Below are 17,730 nucleotides of genomic sequence, written 5' to 3'. Positions count from 1 at the left end.
GCATTGGTTCTAAAAAATAAACACATCCCGGTACTAAACTATTTCAATCCCCTCCCTCATCTCCTGCCTCTTTCTAGATTGTTACCTCCTGTGACCCCCACAACCTGCTCTCATAGGGTCATTGGTAAGTGCCTCTGATTTTCTCTTTCCACAAACGGATATGGCGGCTGGTGCAGAATGGGAAGTGAATACATTTTTTTAAAAGTGGCTTGGGGTGGTGGTTGTGTCAAGTGTATGGTTCAAATAGAGTTAAAAACTCTCAAAGAAAAAAAGCTCTGCTCGGCTTCCCACTTCAAGCAGTCTCCGCCCCCAATCCAACTCACTTCCCTGAGGCCACATCAAGCCAGGTTTTTCCACCAGCCAAAAGACTTTCTCAGCTAAGACAGGAATCTCCCAAACTGGCAACAACCTCAATTCGTCCACCCCTTTTTCACTCCCCCTCTAGACTGGAGGGCTGGTCACTTTCTTCACTTTCCCAGGACCCTGCTGCAGCTGTACTCTTCCTTCCCTCCAGGAAGAGGACAGCTTTCCCAGGAAGCCGGGGGGAATACTGAATTCCTTTTCTTTTAGCAGGTGGGCTGAGAGGCCTACTCACCTTTGCCAAATGGAGTGTTAGCCAAGTCCAGAACTCTGGGAAGAGGAAGGGTCCCATCACCCTACTCTTCCCTGGCCCTCACGACCGCTGACCTGCCACAAGGTTAAAGACTAAGCTTTCCATTCCCGTGCACACCCTTCACAGCCTTTTCAATAAAGTTCACAGCCATCTATCTAGAAACCCACATCCTTAGTTAGGGGCCCAACACCTTGAACACCAGAATTCTTCAGCTGGTCTCTGCACCCTTAAGCACAGGCTTCCTCAGAGAAGTGAAATGTTTAAAAAAAAAAAAAAAAAAAATTCTGTACAGGAATTTGGATTGAATAATTTATTCCCTGTATTATGATAGCAATGGGAGCAAATACACAAATTTTTATTAATAAAACAAAAAAGATGAGAAACAGAAGCAACAAATGAAGACATTCATACTGCCCATAATACATCAGCCATGTGATCAGAAAACCCATTTCTAAAGAACAACAGTTGCTGGTGTCACAAAGTTTTATTGCATTCACTTGGGGAAGGGAGATGGTTGGAATGAAGAAGATCCATCAGTCTCCTGACAGGAAGATGTTACAGGGGCTCCAACCCCTAAAGGGGTGCTCCTCTTGCTACCTCCTTTGGAGCAGAAGATGAAGAGGAGAGAGAGCGTCTCCCTATTGCCTCATGGCTTCTTGGGAGACAGATCAGTCCAGCCAGATACAGAGCAAAACAGCTTTGCATCACCACAGGCCAGTTGCTGGTGCCCATCTTAAGGTTAAAAAAAAAAAAAAAAGTGGAAGCCTCAGGGGGATGGAGGATAACAAGATGAATGGGTGGGTGCCTTGGCTCCAGAGGCATTGTGGGGGGGGGGGAAGACAATGTATGTCATCTCATCAGGGTTCTTAACATTATGAGAATATCACACATCATCCACTCAACTATCTTTGGAGGGGCTGAGTGATTGAGTTATGGCTCTGACTCCTCTCTGGGGGTGGAGAGTGAAGATGACAAAGAAGGCCATCTGTCCCCTAAGAGACACAGTAGCAGTATAAGACAGGACAAGAAGAGAACAGAACAACAAATCCAAGTGGAAAAAGGGTTTGAGAAGGGGCGAGAGAAGGAAGTGTGCTAGGCACACACATCCAGGGAGTAGGGGAGGTTCCCACACTGAGGCCTCCATCCTCTTGCAATGACCAGAATTGATCCAAGTAGAGATATTCCCTTCTTCTGAAAATATACTTGGGGATGGCTAGGCAGGACGAAAGGAAACTTCGCTCTTGTTACCCAGACTGGAGTGCAATGGCACCATCTTGGCTCACCGCAACCTCCGCCTCCTGGGTTCAAGCGATTCTTCTGCCTCAGCCTCCCAAGTAGCTGGGACTACAGGCATGTGCCACCACACCTGGCTAATTTTGTATTTTTAGTAGAGATGGGGTTTCTCCATGTTGATCAGGCTGGTCTCGAACTCCTGACCCCAGGAGATCTGCCTGCCTCGGCCTCCCAAAGTGCTGGGATTACAGGCGTGAGCCACTGCACCTGGCTGAAAGGAAACTTAACGTGGAGAATGAACCTTACACCATGGCCCAGAATCCTAGCCTCCAGAACTGGCCACACACCCACTGAAGGGTTCCAGTCCCAGGAGAGGTGCGAGGTTCTGGCGAAGAGCAGCAATAGTCAAACACCTTCCTCCAGGCTTGAATGCTTTTGGCCATCTCTGGGCTCCTGTGTCCAGAAGTAGAGATGGGTGGGGATGGAACTAAGGTGAGGGAAGAGATTACTCCATCTCTGACAGAGACCCAATCCAATTCTCTGCATAATCACAAGAATCCTCGTAGGCCCCACCTCTGTGAGGTGCCAGGCTGCTGACCCACTCTCTACCCCGCCTGTGTAGGGCTGGCCATATTCCATCATGTGTGTGCATGCCTGTACCCACATCTGTAGTATCTTGACTGTCCTCCATCCTAGGGCCCACCAGGAGAGAAGCATGCCATAGTGAGTTCTATAAAGTTATCAGCAAAATTCAGACACTTTTAGTGCATCCCACACAGCAAAGTGCATCCAGAGTAGTTGCTTGAGCCAGGTCCATCTGTCCAGTCAGGTCCTGAAGATGGCAAACAACCCCCTTACCCCAGCTCCTATATCATAGAAACAACAGGAGATTTTACAAAGATCAAGGCACTTGGGAGAGAATCAACAATAACATTCTAATAATACAAGCAGACTTCTTGGGGGGAGGGAGAGAGGGGAGAAAAATGGGCAAAGGGGAGAAAGGACAATGTATTTCTGAGGGTCAGAAGCCTACTAAACAGGATGGAGTTATCTGGATGGAAGGAGCCTGCAGCCTGAATTTAGCAAAAGAAGATGTGGTGGCTAGAATACCCACAATTCCCCCCAACCTCTCAGAACCCTACCACCTTGAACATCAGGGAGTCGTGAAGTCTCTTAGGCAAAGATGTTGGTAATGAAATCCAGAAATCGCTTAGCATACTGCTCCGGATGGACAGTAGAGATCTCTGCCCCAGCCTGTGAGAGGAGATATGGAACAATGTGTCAGGCCACCGCAGTACCCATCCCCGTCACCCACCCAGTCTACCCCAGACCACTTCCATCCTTTTGCCACCCGATTGCTCTAGCACAAGAGGCTCTCTCTTCCCAAAGAATATCAAGACATGAAAGGAAAGGCTTTCAGGAACCCTCACCCCATGCTTGACAGTTTTAGCTGCATGAGCTGCTTTCTTCTTGGCATCATACTGTGTAAGGATGTCAATGAGGCCCATGAAATAGACCTCCTTCTGGGGGGCTCCTGGGAGAGAGACCAACAATTCAGAGCAGGTTTAGTTCCAATTCCCTTTCTCCAGGAACCAGCCAGTTTTGTTCTGAAAAGCTAACCAGGCTCTCCCCTGGGTCTCTGTCCCCCAAAAACAATCCCCTCTCCACCCTTAAATTGTCCCAGTTCCCACCTTCTGCACTCCGGATGGCGTAGACATCAATGAAAGACTCAAACTCTCCTGGGCCCAGGGGCCGATGGGAATGGATGTAGCCTCCGATACCCTCTGGGGAGGTGCCGTAGGAGCCCACCAGAGCAGGAGGTCCAGTGAGACTGCAGTCCCCATCCACCTCTGACTCATCCTCCCGCGCAGGCCCCTCCTCCTCTGGTTCAGAGCCCCGAATGATGTCGTGGATGCCCAGCAGAAGGCTGTAGTCCATGATCTTCAACTGCACTAGAAACTGAGACCCACTGACAAATCAGACACCTCTCTCTCCCTCTTCACGAGGTACCACCCCTGTACCTCTACCTTTGAACTGCTGGGGCCCTCCTGGGGAAATGAAGTCTAAGAATGGAGGTTGCAGGGCATACCACTGCCCTTCAGTGCCTATATGTCCTGGTATCTAAGATCATCCTTTTAGCTTATTCCAGTCACCCCTTCCATGGGTCAGCTCTAGGGGTTTTGCATGTCTCATACCCAATCCTCATACATGCAGCAGAGGACCTGAATAATAAAGGGAAGAGGAGAGCTCCCTCATACTGTGAACTAAGGAGTCAAGTATCCTAGAGGAAGCAAAAAAAAGGAAACAAAGCCATTTCCCAGAGCACCCAATCATCACCTCCACATCTCTCTTTAGCTTCTCCAGAAATATTTTCTTCTCTTCTTCACCAATATACACTTTCTGGTTCTTGCTGAGAAAGTCCATATCCTTAAGCGTGGGCAATTCTTTAACCTAAGAATAGGTAAAGGGACATCTTGGGAACACATCCCTTGCCTAAGGTCTCAGAACTTCACCTTCTGTCTAGCTCAGTATCCTCTAGCAGAGAGCTCATCTAACTCCACACTGGGATGCTTCCCTGATCTGTTCTCAACTCCAGTGACTTCCCCAGACTCAGTCACTACAGCTGTATCCCAAATCCCATCCCATCCCACTACTCTCTGCTTATGATTTTCAGCCAAGACCCTCCTTTTTTTTTTTTTTGAGACAGAATCTCGCTCTGTTGCCTAGGCTGGAATGTAAGTGGTGCGATCTCAGCTCACTGTAGACTCGACCTCCTGGGCTCAGGTGATTCTTCCACTTGAGGAAGAATTGGCCACCAGGCCTGGCCAATTTTTTTTTTATTTTTGTAGAGATTATGTCGCCCAGGCTGGTCTGGAACTCCTGGGCTCAAGGGTCCTCCTGCCTTGTCCTTCTAAAGTCCTGGGATTATATGTATGAGCCACCATGCCCGGCCTGTTTCTTCTTAAGCAAAAGTAGCTGCTTGAATAAAATAACCCAGAATGGGAAGTGGAAGTTAAACACTTTGCTCTTAAAGTCTGGCATCCTCACCCATCCCCAAGCCCTCCATATGGAATAATCCAGGCCAATGTTAAAGCAGCTGCTCCCACTGCCCCTGCAAACAATCTCCAGCTCAACAGAAGTTTACCCCCTCTTCTTTTAAGTGGTTTAAGATAATAAATAGCTAGTAATCCCTATTCCTATATAGAGTGGCCTCTCCATCCTAAGAAGTTCCCCTCATCTGCCCTCCTTCATCCCTCACCCCTTACCCTAGCACATAAAATTAGTATTACCTTTTCCTTGTCACTGGCTTCCCGGGACACTAGGGATCCCTGCAGAAAGACCCAAAGACTAAGTTGGTAGAAGTGGCTAAAAGAAGAGTCAGAACCTAGCTCCTAAGACGAGTACTGAAATCCAGCCTTCTTTCCTTTAAAAAGAATCATCCAAAGACCTCCCGGGGTCTTCCCCATTCTCAGGCTATCAGGAGCCTCCCTCTAAGCCTGAGCTATCCGCTTCTTACCTTGAGGTCATACTTCCTGTGCACAGGAAGACGGTGGCTAAACATATTGCGCATCACAAGCATGTAGCTGTCTTCATTGTCCACACTGACTCGGTACATACCCAGGAACTGGGGCAGAAGTGTGTTGCCATGGCACTTCACAATGTACTAGGTGAAAGAGGGGTAAGGAATGGGGAGAGGCTGAGTAGCAGATACACAAGCAGCACAGGGGTGGGAATTCAAACACTGCCATTCCAGGGTGGAGCAGAAGACTTCAAGTAGAGAGGTTACAAACTCAAAAGTGATGGAAGTTCCTTCCCCAAAACACTCCAGGTAATCCATTCCATTTCTGAATCCCCTGTTCCTCTGATTTCTTCTATTTGTATGTCTCTTAATTTTAAAGTGTCATCTCTCGATTCACCTTTCTCATTCTTTGAGATGAGGAAAGTTAAGTGTTATTATCCTTATTTAGACCCTCTCTATATGAAAGTGGTCACAGAACCAGGATTAGAACTTACACCTTCTTATCAATTAAATCATTTTATCTAGAGCAGTGTTTCTTCCTAGGCTAGATTCCCATAGTTTAAAATGTCTGCATTGAGTTGGGCTGTGCTGTGTCATTCTGTCATTGCAATATAAATAACAGATTTTTATACCTCCAAAAAAAAAAAAAGTCTGCATGACTGCCTACAATTTGGATTCTTTTTTTTTTTTTTGGAAACGGAGTCTCACTTTGTTGCCCAGGCTGGAGTGCAGTGGTGCAATCTCAGCTCACTGCAACCTCTGCCTCCCAGGTTCAAGCAATTCTCCTGCCTCAGCCTCCTGAGTAGCTGAGACTACAGGTGCACGCCGCCACGCCCAGCTAATTTTTTGTATTTTTAGTAGAGATGGGGTTTCACCTTGTTAGCCAGGATGGTCACGATCTCCTGACCTTGTGATCCAACTGCCTCGGCCTCCCAAAGTGCTGGGATTGCAGGCATGAGCCACCACACCCAGCCCACAATTTGGATTCTTAAAAAAATATTCTATTAAGCCAGGCTTACACCTGTAATCCTAGCTAGTTGGGGAGCTCAGGCAGGAGGATCGCTTAAGCCCGGGAGTTTGAGACCAGCCTGGGCAACACAGTGAGATCCTGTCTCTTAAAAAAATAATAATCCCTTCGCTGTTTACCATCTCTCTTTCTCTGTGTTGCTGCCTTTCTCTTCATAGCCAATAGAAAAGCAATCAGCAATCAATCCATTTCCTGTCTCTCATTCATACCTTGAATCACTGAAATCAGGTTTATAACTCATTTCTCCTCTGAAATCTCCCCCAAATCCCTCAGTTGTCAAATCTAATAAATAGTCTAGTCATTGTCATATTTCAGCTTTGTGGTACCTGATCCTATTGACCAGTCTCCCCTTAAAACTCTCTTGATCCTCAGCTCTTCTTTTTTTTTGAGACGGAGTTTCACTCTTGTTACCCAGGCTGGAGTGCAATGGCGCGATCTCGGCTCACCGCAACCTCCGCCTCCTGGGTTCAGGCAATTCTCCTGCCTCAGCCTCCTGAGTAGCTGGGATTACAGGCACGCACCACCATGCCCAGGTAATTTTTTGTATTTTTAGTAGAGACGGGGTTTCACCATGTTGACCAGGATGGTCTCAATCTCTTGACCTCGTGATCCACCCGCCTCGGCCTCCCAAAGTGCTGGGATTACAGGCTTGAGCCACCGCCCCCGGCCGCGATCCTCAGCTCTTCTTATACCACCCTCCTGATTCCCCTTCTTTGTCCTCAAATCCTGTATGGAATGTAGTATTGCATAAATAATTAAGTGTCCATCTACTCTTTTATGGGCTCGTTTCTTCACTTGCTCCTTCAGGTTCTGTCCTCAACTTTCTTATTTCACTCCACACACCTCCCTAAAATAATTGCATCTATAGTCATGGTTTTAATGATCATTTATTCACGTATAATTTTCAAACCTATATTCCCAGTCTAATCCTCTTTCCTGAATTCCACATCCATACCCCAACCACTTACTGGACATCCTTATCTGGATGAATTGCACAAATGTCAAATTCAATATGTCCAAATCAGAACTTTCTTCCTTTGAAAGCCTGTTCCTCACTTCTAATTTCTGGTGAATGGGCACCAGTTATCCCTAACCAGGAACTTGGACCATATGTGCCTTTTTTGTTTGTTTTTTTAAGATGGACTCTCACTCTGTCACCAGGCTGGAATGCAGTGGCACAATCTCGACTCACCGCCTCCTGGGTTCAAGAAATTCTCCTGCCTCAGCCTCCTGAGTAGCTAGGACTATAGGCACATGCCGCCACATCTGGCTAATTCTTTGTATTTTAGTAGAGAAAGCGTTTCACCGTGTTGCCCAGGCTGGTCTTGAACTCCTGAGCTCAGGCAATCCACCTGCCTCGGCCTCCCAAAGTGTTAGGATAACAGGCGTGAGCCACTGCGCCCAACTCCTTGTCCTAACTCTCACAATTCCCTCACAGGTCTTCTTTTCTATCCCCATCACCATCGCTCTCCCAGGCCTTCATCAGTTCTACCATGGACTGTTAAAATTACCTCCTAACTGGTATCCACACTCTGAGTGTTCCCTCTCACCAATCCATTCTCTAAAGTGCTGTCACATTTTCTAAATATTTCTAAATAACCAATATATCACTCCCCTTGCAAAACCACCTTCAGGATAAAGCCCAGACTTCTTTGTGGGGCTTATAAGCCTCTTCACAATCTGGCTCCTGCCTATCTCCATAATACTATATCCCATCCAAATGGAATTGCTTGCAGTTTCCTAACACAGAGTTCTCTCATGGCTCTGTGCCTTTGCCAGTGCTGTTTTCCTTTGCCTAGAATGCTCTTCTACCCTGTCCAATGGTTAACCCCTACTAGTCCTTCAAGGATCAACTCTCACAGTATCTCCTCTAAAAAACTGTCTTTAGCCTCCCAAGTACACTCCTTTCCCCAGGTGAGTTAGGATGCTCTTCTCTGCAGCTTCAGGGCATTCTGTACAGACTTCTTCTATCGTACACATCTTGCTGTATGCTAATACTGGGTCACTGGTCACTGCCATTAGACTGAGAGATCTGTAAGGGCCATGACTGTTTCATTTGCCTCCTTGTCTACTGACTAACATAGGACCTAATAATAAGAGATATTCAATATTTGTTGCATAAACCAAACTCCTTTTAGACCCTTCACGTATTCCTTCCTCACTGATTTTGGTGAAATTTTTCTTTAGTAGAGAGACATTCAAGAAGAGTGTTTTTACTGCCAAAACATTCCAGAAACTCCACACTCCAAGTAAATCTTATCAGACAGAATAGCTTCCCTCATCCCATTTAGGGCTGGTGATTATGGATTCTGTCTTCCAATGTATTCCAGTTGTGTACTGATCTGAGTTTTCTCCCCAGTCAGCATCTATTACTGAGAGCAGCTGAGCTATATGTAGGTAGGGAGGAGAGGGAAAGAATGGGGCTAGGGAGGCCTGACCTGATGATAGTTGGAGAGATTGCTATGCATGTCGGCAATGTCTTCACTGGATACTTCTTTGATGACCAGAGTCCGATCATAGGAGATAAGGAAGCGACCATCACTGCCTTCACTTTTGCTGGGGGGGTTTCGGGTAAGGGACACCTGGGGACACAGAATAAGCCAGAGGCTCTTTTCCTCCCCCTTTATATGCAGAAACAAGTCATATGAAAATGGTCAGCTGAAAGTGGATGAGTCCCTGGGGTAGTAGATTTAGCACAGACTCCTCATCAGGTGTCCGTATTTCAGGACTGAATGAAACTGAATGCATAATTCTTTTTTTTCTTTTGACAAGGAGTCTTGCTCTTCACCCAGGTTGGAGTGTAGTGGTGCGATCTCGGCTCACTACAATCCCTGCCTCCCAGGTTCAGGCAATTCTCCTGCCTCAGCTTCCCAAGTAGCAGGGACTACAGACATGCGCCACCATGCCCAACTGATTTTCGTATCTTTAGTAGAGACAGGGTTTCGGCATGTTGGCCAGGCTGGTCTCGAACTCCTGACCTCAGGTAATCTGCCCAACTCGGCCTCCCAAAGTGTTGGAATTACAGGCATGAGCCATTATGCCTGGCCAAAATTCTTAATGTATCTACATCTTTTCCCCCAAGGACATGGTTTATGGTTTTCATTAAATTTTGAAAATACCTGTGACTGCAAAAAGGTAAAAGAATCATATCTGCCAAGACTCCCATTTCTCCAACTATGGCTGTCCCAAATAGGACTCCTCAGTTGCTGATGAGAAAGGGCCACCCTCACCCCTTAACGGACTCTCACCAAGTAATCTTGGTCATCAATGCCAAATCGATCACGGAGGTTCCTGAAGACCTGGGGACAATACTCCTTGAACTTGAAATGACTGGGTAGATTTTCCCTGAAATTCAGGTTTTTCAAAGTAAGAAAACAAACAATATTACATTTACATACATTTGGTAGTTTATAAAGTTCCTTCAGACATATTACCTCATTTGATTATCATAAAACCCTGTGAGGTCCTTTATTTATTTAATTTATTTATTTATATTTTTTCGAGACAGAGTCTTGCTCTGGCACCCACGCTGGAGTGTAGTGGCGTAATCTCGGCTCACTGCAACCTCCATCTCCTGGGTTCAAGCAATTCTCCTGCCTCAGCCTCCTGAGTAGTGGGGATTACAGGCACGTGCCACCACACCTGGTTAATTTTTGTATTTTTAGTAGAGACGGGGTTTCACCATGTTGGTCGGGCTGGTCTCAAACTCCTGACCTCAAGGGATCCACCTGCCTTGGCCTCCCAAAGTGCTGGGATTACAGGTATGTGTCACCACATCTGGCCCTTGTGAAGTCCTATAAAAATACATTATTTCCATGTTATAGAAGGGGAGACTGTGTCTCAGGGTGATTGAGTGACCTGCCTAAGTAACATGGTTGGTAAGTGGTGTAGTAGAGCCAGGATCTACTACCCATCCAAACAGCAGCATTCCCCAAAGCTCAAGCAAGTCAGAGACATTCTAAAGTGAGCAACAGGCACCACTGTTTTGAATGGCATCTTCTGATACTAAGAGGGCTTAGAGAACTCAGGTTTTTCTTTCAAGGAGTCCCTGTCAGAAGCTAATGGTCTCATGGCATCTGCAAGGTCACAAGCAGAAAAAGAAAGAGAAAAAAGAGCAGGTAATGGTATCTACACATATTTATTCTATGGAATTGCCAGGCTAGAGGAGAGATAACACTGGATAAGGATATAGGGAATACCAGAAATTATTCTCATGGTTTCTTTGCACAAAACTAATTTCTGCATTGGGAAGGAGGTTAAATTTTCAGTTCACTGAAACTTTTAAAAGTATTTATTAGGGCCGGGCGCAGTGGCTCAAGCCTGTAATCCCGGCACTTTGGGAGGCCGAGGCGGGTGGATCACGAGGTCAAGAGATCGAGACCATCCTGGCCAACATGGTGAAACCCCGTCTCTACTAAAAATACAAAAAACTAGCTGGGCATGGTGGCACGTGCCTGTAATCCCAGCTACTTGGGAGGCTGAGGCAGGAGAATTGCCTGAACCCAGGAGGCGGAGGTTGCGGTGAGCCGAGATCGCACCATTGCACTCCAGCCTGGGTAACAAGAGCGAAACTCCGTCTCAAAAAAAAAAAAAAAAAGTATTTATTACATCTTTCTAGGAAGGTTGACATGAGAATGGCAAGGATCATCATTTACCTGTGGAAAAGGTGATTGTTGACCTTGATCTTGGAGCTGGCCTTAAAGTCATCTGGCAGCAGCATCACCGGGGGAGGTACCTGGCTGAGCTCATTGATCTGATAAGCCAAAACATGAATAGGGAAGCCATGAGTAAGGTGTGGAGAGCTACCCATACACTGTATGTGGGCAGCAGTCATGGAAAGGCCACTCAAATCTCATTCCTTTAAAAACACTGGCTATGTATATGCTTGACAGAAGTGAGAGAATGTGTCTAACCCTTCTGCTGCCCGAGAAGGACTACAGTAAGCAACCCTCACACAAAACCCCCAACACTCCCACCCCTTCATGCTCACAACAGTAATTTTATATTAGGATAACCCTGTAAGCAACTCAGAACTATTATTAAAGCTGTGAGAAATTCTAGAAAAAAAAAAAAAAAAAAAAAAAAAAAAACCTCTGCAGACTCAAGACAGCTATGTGTTCCATTAGAAAAAGAAAAAAATAAAGATTTTTAAAATGCACAAGAGAGTTGGGATTCTGAGGGGCCAACCACAGCCGAAAGGATAAATGTTCATATCCTGCAGAAGGCATCTCTTTGCAAACAGGACCAGTCTTCCTAGACCACTCTGACCCAGTTGTCTGCAGTAGGCCCCCACCTGTCTAGGTGTAAGGTAAAGGAAGAGCAGCTGATTTCAGAGGGAATGCAGGCAATCAGAGGATATGAGCTCATTAGGCATCTGTTCCCTAAAGCCAAACTAATCCACAGCACAGAGGACACAAGCATCACATGTTCTCCTCGGCCCCCAGGATCTGCAGTCTGCTAATTCAGGGTAGAAATGAAGCTCTGCTACTTAGAAATCCCTAGCTGTGCTTTCTCCTTGCTGTTGCTACAGTACCTTTCACCAGCCTTTGTTACCACATGACTGTAATCACTAGTTTATGTAAGTTCACCCATCTAGCTTGTGAGCTCTTAAAGAACACACGTTCGTTCGGGTCCTCTCCATCTCTCAGGTGTCTAAGTAGCACAGTGTTTGGCACACAGTGATCCTGACATGTCTGTTAATCAAATAAATGAATCCCTTGCCTATCCTTACTAGATCATTCCACAGAGATTATGAACTGCAGTCTAACCTAAATCCCACACACTGCTGTGCAAGCAACTCCTCCCGTTCTCAGTAGAAAAGGAGGACAGAACATATTCCTCCAGGGGAAAAAAAAAAAAAAGCCACTTGAGATTCCCAGCCTAAAATTCAGCTAGAGTTCTTCCTGCCCCCTCCTCCCCACCTGCTAGGCAAGCTGAATCATCACTAAGACATATGTTCAAGGAATTTCTCCATTCCAAACACTTGAAGTAGATGTGTGTTGGCAGAGGGTGGGGTGCTGGAGCTAGAGTATATATACCTAGTGAAACTGAGGTAGGTCTTACATGTAACTCCCCCAATCCTTAACAAGGGAAAACCCTCCCTGTTAAGCATCCCATAGGGATGGATTAATCACCTGGAAGGTACACAGGAGAGGCAGCCCTACCTCTATCAGCCTTCCCCATGCGAAGTGTCTTCCACTGAATACTCACTAAGAGCTTACCACCCAGAGTGTCACAAATCCAAAAGCGATCTGACTGGCCACAAACAACATTCCTAATTTGCGGTTAAGAAATTCTTTACCGCAAATTAAAAACGTGGCAAACCCTGTACTCTTCCTCACAACTTCCATCTCCACAACGCAGCCATGACTATAATCATTCAAGAACGTTGATTTCGAAAATATTCCCTGTCACATTCAAGATCACTGTATTTCTCCCACTCCAGACCTGATGGAAGATGGGCAATGGCTGTGCTTCTTTCACCTGAGGTATCCTCAGGAAAAGGGATGGAAGTCTCCTTGGCTGTCTCCTGACTCCCAGGCCCTACCCGCTAGAGCGGTTTCCTGCTTCTTAAGTTCACAACCATAGTGACCCCAAGGCCAGAGCTCCTCAGCCTTCTCTTTGGTCAAAAATCGCTGCCACCTACACCAAAACCGATTGCTCCAGCCAGCGTGAGGATGCAGTTAAGACCAAAGGCATATATACATAAGTCCTGAGAGGCTGCAACTTCTAGTTCAGGGTGGGGTAGTTTCTCTGAAATGCTGTACCTCTGGAAGGGAAAGGAACGGAGAAGCAGGATAAAAGAAAGTCCAGGAAACCTGGAGCTTCCCCTAGACAAAGTCAAGATTCAAAAGCCAAGAACCGGGGCTGGAAAGCGAGGTGGAAAACAAAATGAAAGAACCTCTTCATCCATCTAGTCCCCTCGGCCCCCCACCCTCCACCTACACTCTCACCAACACCACCCAAGAAAAAGCCACTCCCCCTAATGTCCTCCCTGCCGGCGCCCAGTCCTGGCCAGTCTCCGTAGTCAGGGAGTGAAGCTGGACACGGCAGGAAGGAGTCAAAGCACAGGGAGCTGGATTTCAGGGGGAAAGGTGGAACTAGAGTGGAGCAGTAAAGGGCTGACGGAGAGAAAAAAGTCCACAATCAGAAAACCTGCTGGGGGAACACCCGGGGGTTCCTGGACAAGGACCAAGGCAGCCCGGGGGAGGGGAGTGGCAGCGCGTGGGGCTCCGGAGGCTGGAACCTGGAAACAGGGACGTCTCGGAGCAGAGGGCTTTGGACAGGGCTGCGGGGGTCTAGGACCGGTGCTCACCGAGTGGGCTACGCCCCACAGGAACACACCCACCAGTGGGTCTGCCGCCCGGAACACCTTCACCTTCTGCTGCACGAAATGCTTCTTCTTGGTTTTGGAGGCGAACCCGAAACCCGTGCCGGGGCCTGCTGTCGCCGGCGGTACGGTGGCCGGTGGGACAGAAGAGGACGCCATAGTCTCCCGCGCAACCGACCGAGTGGAAACCCGAGCCGGCCGCGATCAAGGAGCCCGACCCCGGAAGCGGTGCTCACCTGCGCTGCTGTCACGTGACCGGAGGCCGGACAACGGACGCGCGAGCAGGGCCGGGCGGGGCGGGGCGACGCTGGCCCCGCCCCCCCCCCGCGCCTGCCAGTCCCAACGTCCGCGCAGTGAGTGGGCTCACCTGGCGCGCGGGAGCCCTGTGAGCTGGCCACGCTAGCCGCCCGCCAGGCGCCTCGACCTGTCAACCAGGAGACCGCAGTGCGGCCTGAGGTGGCCTGATTCGCTCCCAGGTCTAGGGCTTCTTTGCTGCAAAGTGGCCGCCTTCCGGCTTTGCCCAGTTTCTAATAAGTAACCTCGGGCCTGAGGCTGATGCGAAAGCATTCTTACGCGTGGGAGTTGGGAAGGGGAGGGGTTTGGAAATCCGAATTTCTTAACAGTGGTCTCAAGCGTCTTTAAATTCATTCATTCGTTTAACAAGTATTTATTGAGCACTTACTTTGTACCAGGTCCTGTTCTAGAGACTGATTTTGGGAGTCTAATGGCCTAGAGCTGTGTATGAAGCAGTGCCAAAGATACAAAAATAAGGAAGTGTAGCTTGTCAGGGAAGGCTTAAAAGAGCAGATGGAGACAGTTTACTGAGTGTGGAAAGGTGGGTGGAGTTCAGAGATAGGGGTTAAAAGTCTTTCTAGACAGAACAGCGTACAAAAGACATGGAGACAAGAAAGAATTGGGCCGGGCACGGTGGCTCATGCCTGTAATCCCAGCAGTTTGGGAGGGTGAAGCGGGTGGATCACCTGAGGTCAGGAGTTCAAGACCAGCATGGCCAACATGGTTAAGCCCCCATCTGTACAAAAATTAGCTGAGCGTGATGGCGGGTGCCTGTAGTCCCAGCTACTCGGGAGGCTGAGACAGGAGAATCACTTGAAATCCAGAGGCAGAGGTTGCCGTGAGCCAAGATCACGCCATTGCACTGCAGCCTGGAGGACAGAGGAAGACTCTGTCTCAAAAAAGAAAGAAGGAAGGAAGGGAGGAAGGAATACTTACATCTCCTTTCTGGGAGATGTAAGTATTAAGGCCTAAGATTTGAGAACCATTGGGAAGAAACGAGACAAAGTTAGAGAGGGCAGGCACTGGAAATGCCTTAAGCAGCTTGAATCTATTTGATGTGCTTTTAGAAGGACCACTCAGGCATGTTCCTGAAGGGTGACTTGAGTATTGCAAAAGTTCAGGCACAGATAATGAACTAAAGCAGGAGCTGTTGGGTGAAAGAAGGGATGGCATCTGAAGATGCAGTTTGATGTCAACTTGGAAAATTTATCTGAATGTGTGGGGGAGGCACTGAGAGTGAGTCTAAGGCTTTTGGCTAATGATGATGATGACATGAAATAAATGATGGTGAGATGAAAAGGAGCAGTTTCAGGGAAAGGTAAGTTCAGTTTGGAACATGTTTGAGGCATCTGAGGTCAGTTGGACACATGCTCCCACAGCTCAGCAAAATGGTCGGGACTGGGGATATAGATTTAAGAATTGTAGAATCTGCAGGCATGGATGACGTATCTTAGAGCAAGGAAGGAACCAAAGGCTGAGCCCTGGGATAGAGCAGCATTTAAGAGGGTTGGGGAGGAAGACTCAGAAGGGTGGCCAGAGAATTACAGGAAGCCAAGAGAGCAGCATCACAGAACCCAAGGGGAGTTGAGTTTCAAGAAGGAAGGAGTGAAGAAGTGTCATATATCATGGAAAGGTGAAGCAAAAGAAGGACTGTTGTCCAAGAGAAATGTCCACTGTATATGGTAACTAGTGCCGTTTGGAAAAGCAGTTTTGGGCAAAACAAGCGGCAGATCAAGATGGGCTAAGGAATGAATGGGGGTGAGGAAGTGGGGGTGGGGAGCTTGGGACTGTTTCTGGATATTTGGCTTTAAGAAAACAAGTAAGATAGAGAAACACATAGTAAAGGGAGGGACTCTTATGGGAGGGACCTGTACAAGATGAGATCATTGAGACAGGCATTAATAAAGAAGATGCCTTAGGCAGGCAGATCACTTGAGGCCAGGAGTTGGAGACAAGCCTGGCTAGCCTGGCAAAAACCCACCTCTATTAAAAATACAAAAATTAGCCAGGCATGTTTCTGTGTGCCTGCAGTCCCAGATAATCAGGAGGTTGAGGCAGTAGAATCACTTGAACCTGAGAGGCAAAGGTTGCAGTGAGCCAAGATCATGCCACTGCCCTCCAGCCTGGACAGAGCAAGACTCAAAAAAAAAAAAAAAAAAAAAAAAAAAGATGAAAACTCTCCTAAGTCTCCATCAGTTTATCAGTTTTATATATTTTTTTCTTTTTCTTTTCTTTTTCTTTTTCTTTCTTTTTTTTTTTGAGATGGAGTCTTGCACTGTCGCCCCAGCTGGAGTGCAATGGTACAGTCTCCGCTTACTGCAACCTCCGCCTCCCAGGTTCACGCAATTCTCCTGCCTCAGCCTCCCAAATAGCTGGGATTACAGGTGCATACCACCACACCCGGCTAATTTTTTGTATTTTTAGTAGAGATGGGATTTTACTATGTTGGCCAGAGTGGTCTCAAACTCCTGACTTCATGATCCACCCACCTTGGCCTCCCAAAGTGCTGGGATTATAGGTGTGAGCCATCGTGCCCAGCAGTTTTATGTATTTTCTATATTTATATATTGAGGTTCTATATCAGTATCTCAAGAATTAAATACTAGAAGGGATTCACATTAGCCCAGAGAAAGGAGAGTTATCACTTGTCAGAAGGGAGAAGGAAAGGATATGTGCAGACGTAGATGGGTAATTGTTTAGGTGCATGTGAGCAGGTGGGGGGAAGATAAAGAATTTCAAGCTCAAGTGCCTTAATTTTCCCTTTGAAGCAGATGAGAAAGTTGCTGCCTGAGAGAGAAGGGTGGAAGGGGTGTAGACCCTTGCTCTGGGAAATAGGAGAAGAAAGTGAGCAGCACCAGAGGTCCTGGTAGGTTTGTAGGCTCTTCAGTTTTCCTTGCCCCAGTTTTTTGGGTGTGTAGTTTTCTCCATTTGAGAAGCTCTGAGGTATGAGCAAAGAAGAGAGGTGGACTACGATTTAAAATGGGGGTTGGGGCCTGACATGGCGGCTCATGCCTGTAATCCCAGCACTTTGGGAGGCCGAGGTGGGCGGATCGTGAGGTCAAGAGATCGAGATCATCCTGGCCAACATGGTGAAACCCTTTCTCTACTAAAAATACAAAAATTAGCTGGGCATGGTGGTGCATGCCTGTAATCTCAGCTACTCGGGAGGCTGAGGCAGGATAATCAGTTGAACCCAGGAGGTTGAGGTTGCAGTGAGCTGAGATCACACCACTTCACTCCAGCCTGGCAACAGAGGAATGAGACTTTGTCTCAAAAAAAAAAAAAAAAAAAAAAAAAGGGTTGGAAGGGTGATTGTAGTGGATGATCTTGGGACAGGAATATTGATCTGTTGGCTGTGGAGAGAGGGTGACACACTGGAGAGGGAAGGAATTGATGCCAGGACTGACGCTGCTCTGCATAAAAAATGAAGGAACAAGATACAACTTTTGGTAAAAATTACAGTGTAGATATCCACCAGTGGTAGACTGGCTGAATTAATTGTAGGATAAATATGTGAAAAATTGTATTTTAATGAGGTCAATTGATATATATTGACATAAAAAGATTTCCAGGATATAGTGTCAAATGGGTAAAACACCAAGCCTATATGTAAATCTATAGCAAAACATCTGGAAAGATATATTCTATCAAGTTTCATTACATCCAAGGAAGGGAGTAAGATGGAGGAGGGATAAAGAATATTTACAACAACA

At 47.0% G+C, this 17,730-nt stretch overlaps 1 protein-coding gene across 2 annotated transcripts; it reads right to left on the bottom strand.

Annotated features, from left to right (window-relative positions):
* Positions 1–908: 908 nt before the first annotated feature.
* Positions 909–13,988, bottom strand: PIP4K2C (phosphatidylinositol-5-phosphate 4-kinase type 2 gamma). 2 transcript variants are annotated; one of them, XM_010337241.3, is made up of 11 exons: positions 13,709–13,988; positions 11,049–11,146; positions 9,642–9,738; positions 8,832–8,975; positions 5,364–5,510; positions 5,137–5,175; positions 4,184–4,297; positions 3,538–3,805; positions 3,277–3,380; positions 2,992–3,100; positions 909–2,712 (listed from the first exon to the last, which is right to left on the bottom strand). In XM_010337241.3, the coding sequence occupies exons 1-10, from the start codon at positions 13,880–13,882 to the stop codon at positions 3,020–3,022; spliced, it is 1,266 nt and encodes a 421-aa protein (XP_010335543.2). In that variant the 5' UTR covers positions 13,883–13,988; the 3' UTR covers positions 909–2,712; positions 2,992–3,019. The 2 variants fall into 2 exon arrangements, with proteins under 2 accessions (XP_010335543.2, XP_003926533.2); XM_003926484.4 differs by having other exon boundaries at positions 909–3,100.
* Positions 13,989–17,730: the final 3,742 nt, after the last annotated feature.

The sequence above is a fragment of the Saimiri boliviensis genome, chromosome 7, assembly GCF_048565385.1.
Source record: "Saimiri boliviensis isolate mSaiBol1 chromosome 7, mSaiBol1.pri, whole genome shotgun sequence".
In the NCBI taxonomy this organism is placed as follows: domain Eukaryota; kingdom Metazoa; phylum Chordata; class Mammalia; order Primates; family Cebidae; genus Saimiri; species Saimiri boliviensis.
This window is presented reverse-complemented; position numbering and strand designations above follow the sequence as displayed.

What these genes read in the sequence shown, in the direction of transcription:
- PIP4K2C (XM_003926484.4), bottom strand. Translation starts at nt 13,882, where the DNA reads ATGGCGTCCTCTTCTGTCCCACCGGCCACCGTACCGCCGGCGACAGCA. An exon ending in TTGATGACCAAGATTACTTG is followed by an intron (nt 8,976 to 9,641) that starts GTGAGAGTCCGT and finishes CTGTGTCCCCAG; the next exon opens with GTGTCCCTTACCCGAAACCC. An exon ending in ACAGGAAGTATGACCTCAAG is followed by an intron (nt 5,176 to 5,363) that starts GTAAGAAGCGGA and finishes GTCTTTCTGCAG; the next exon opens with GGATCCCTAGTGTCCCGGGA.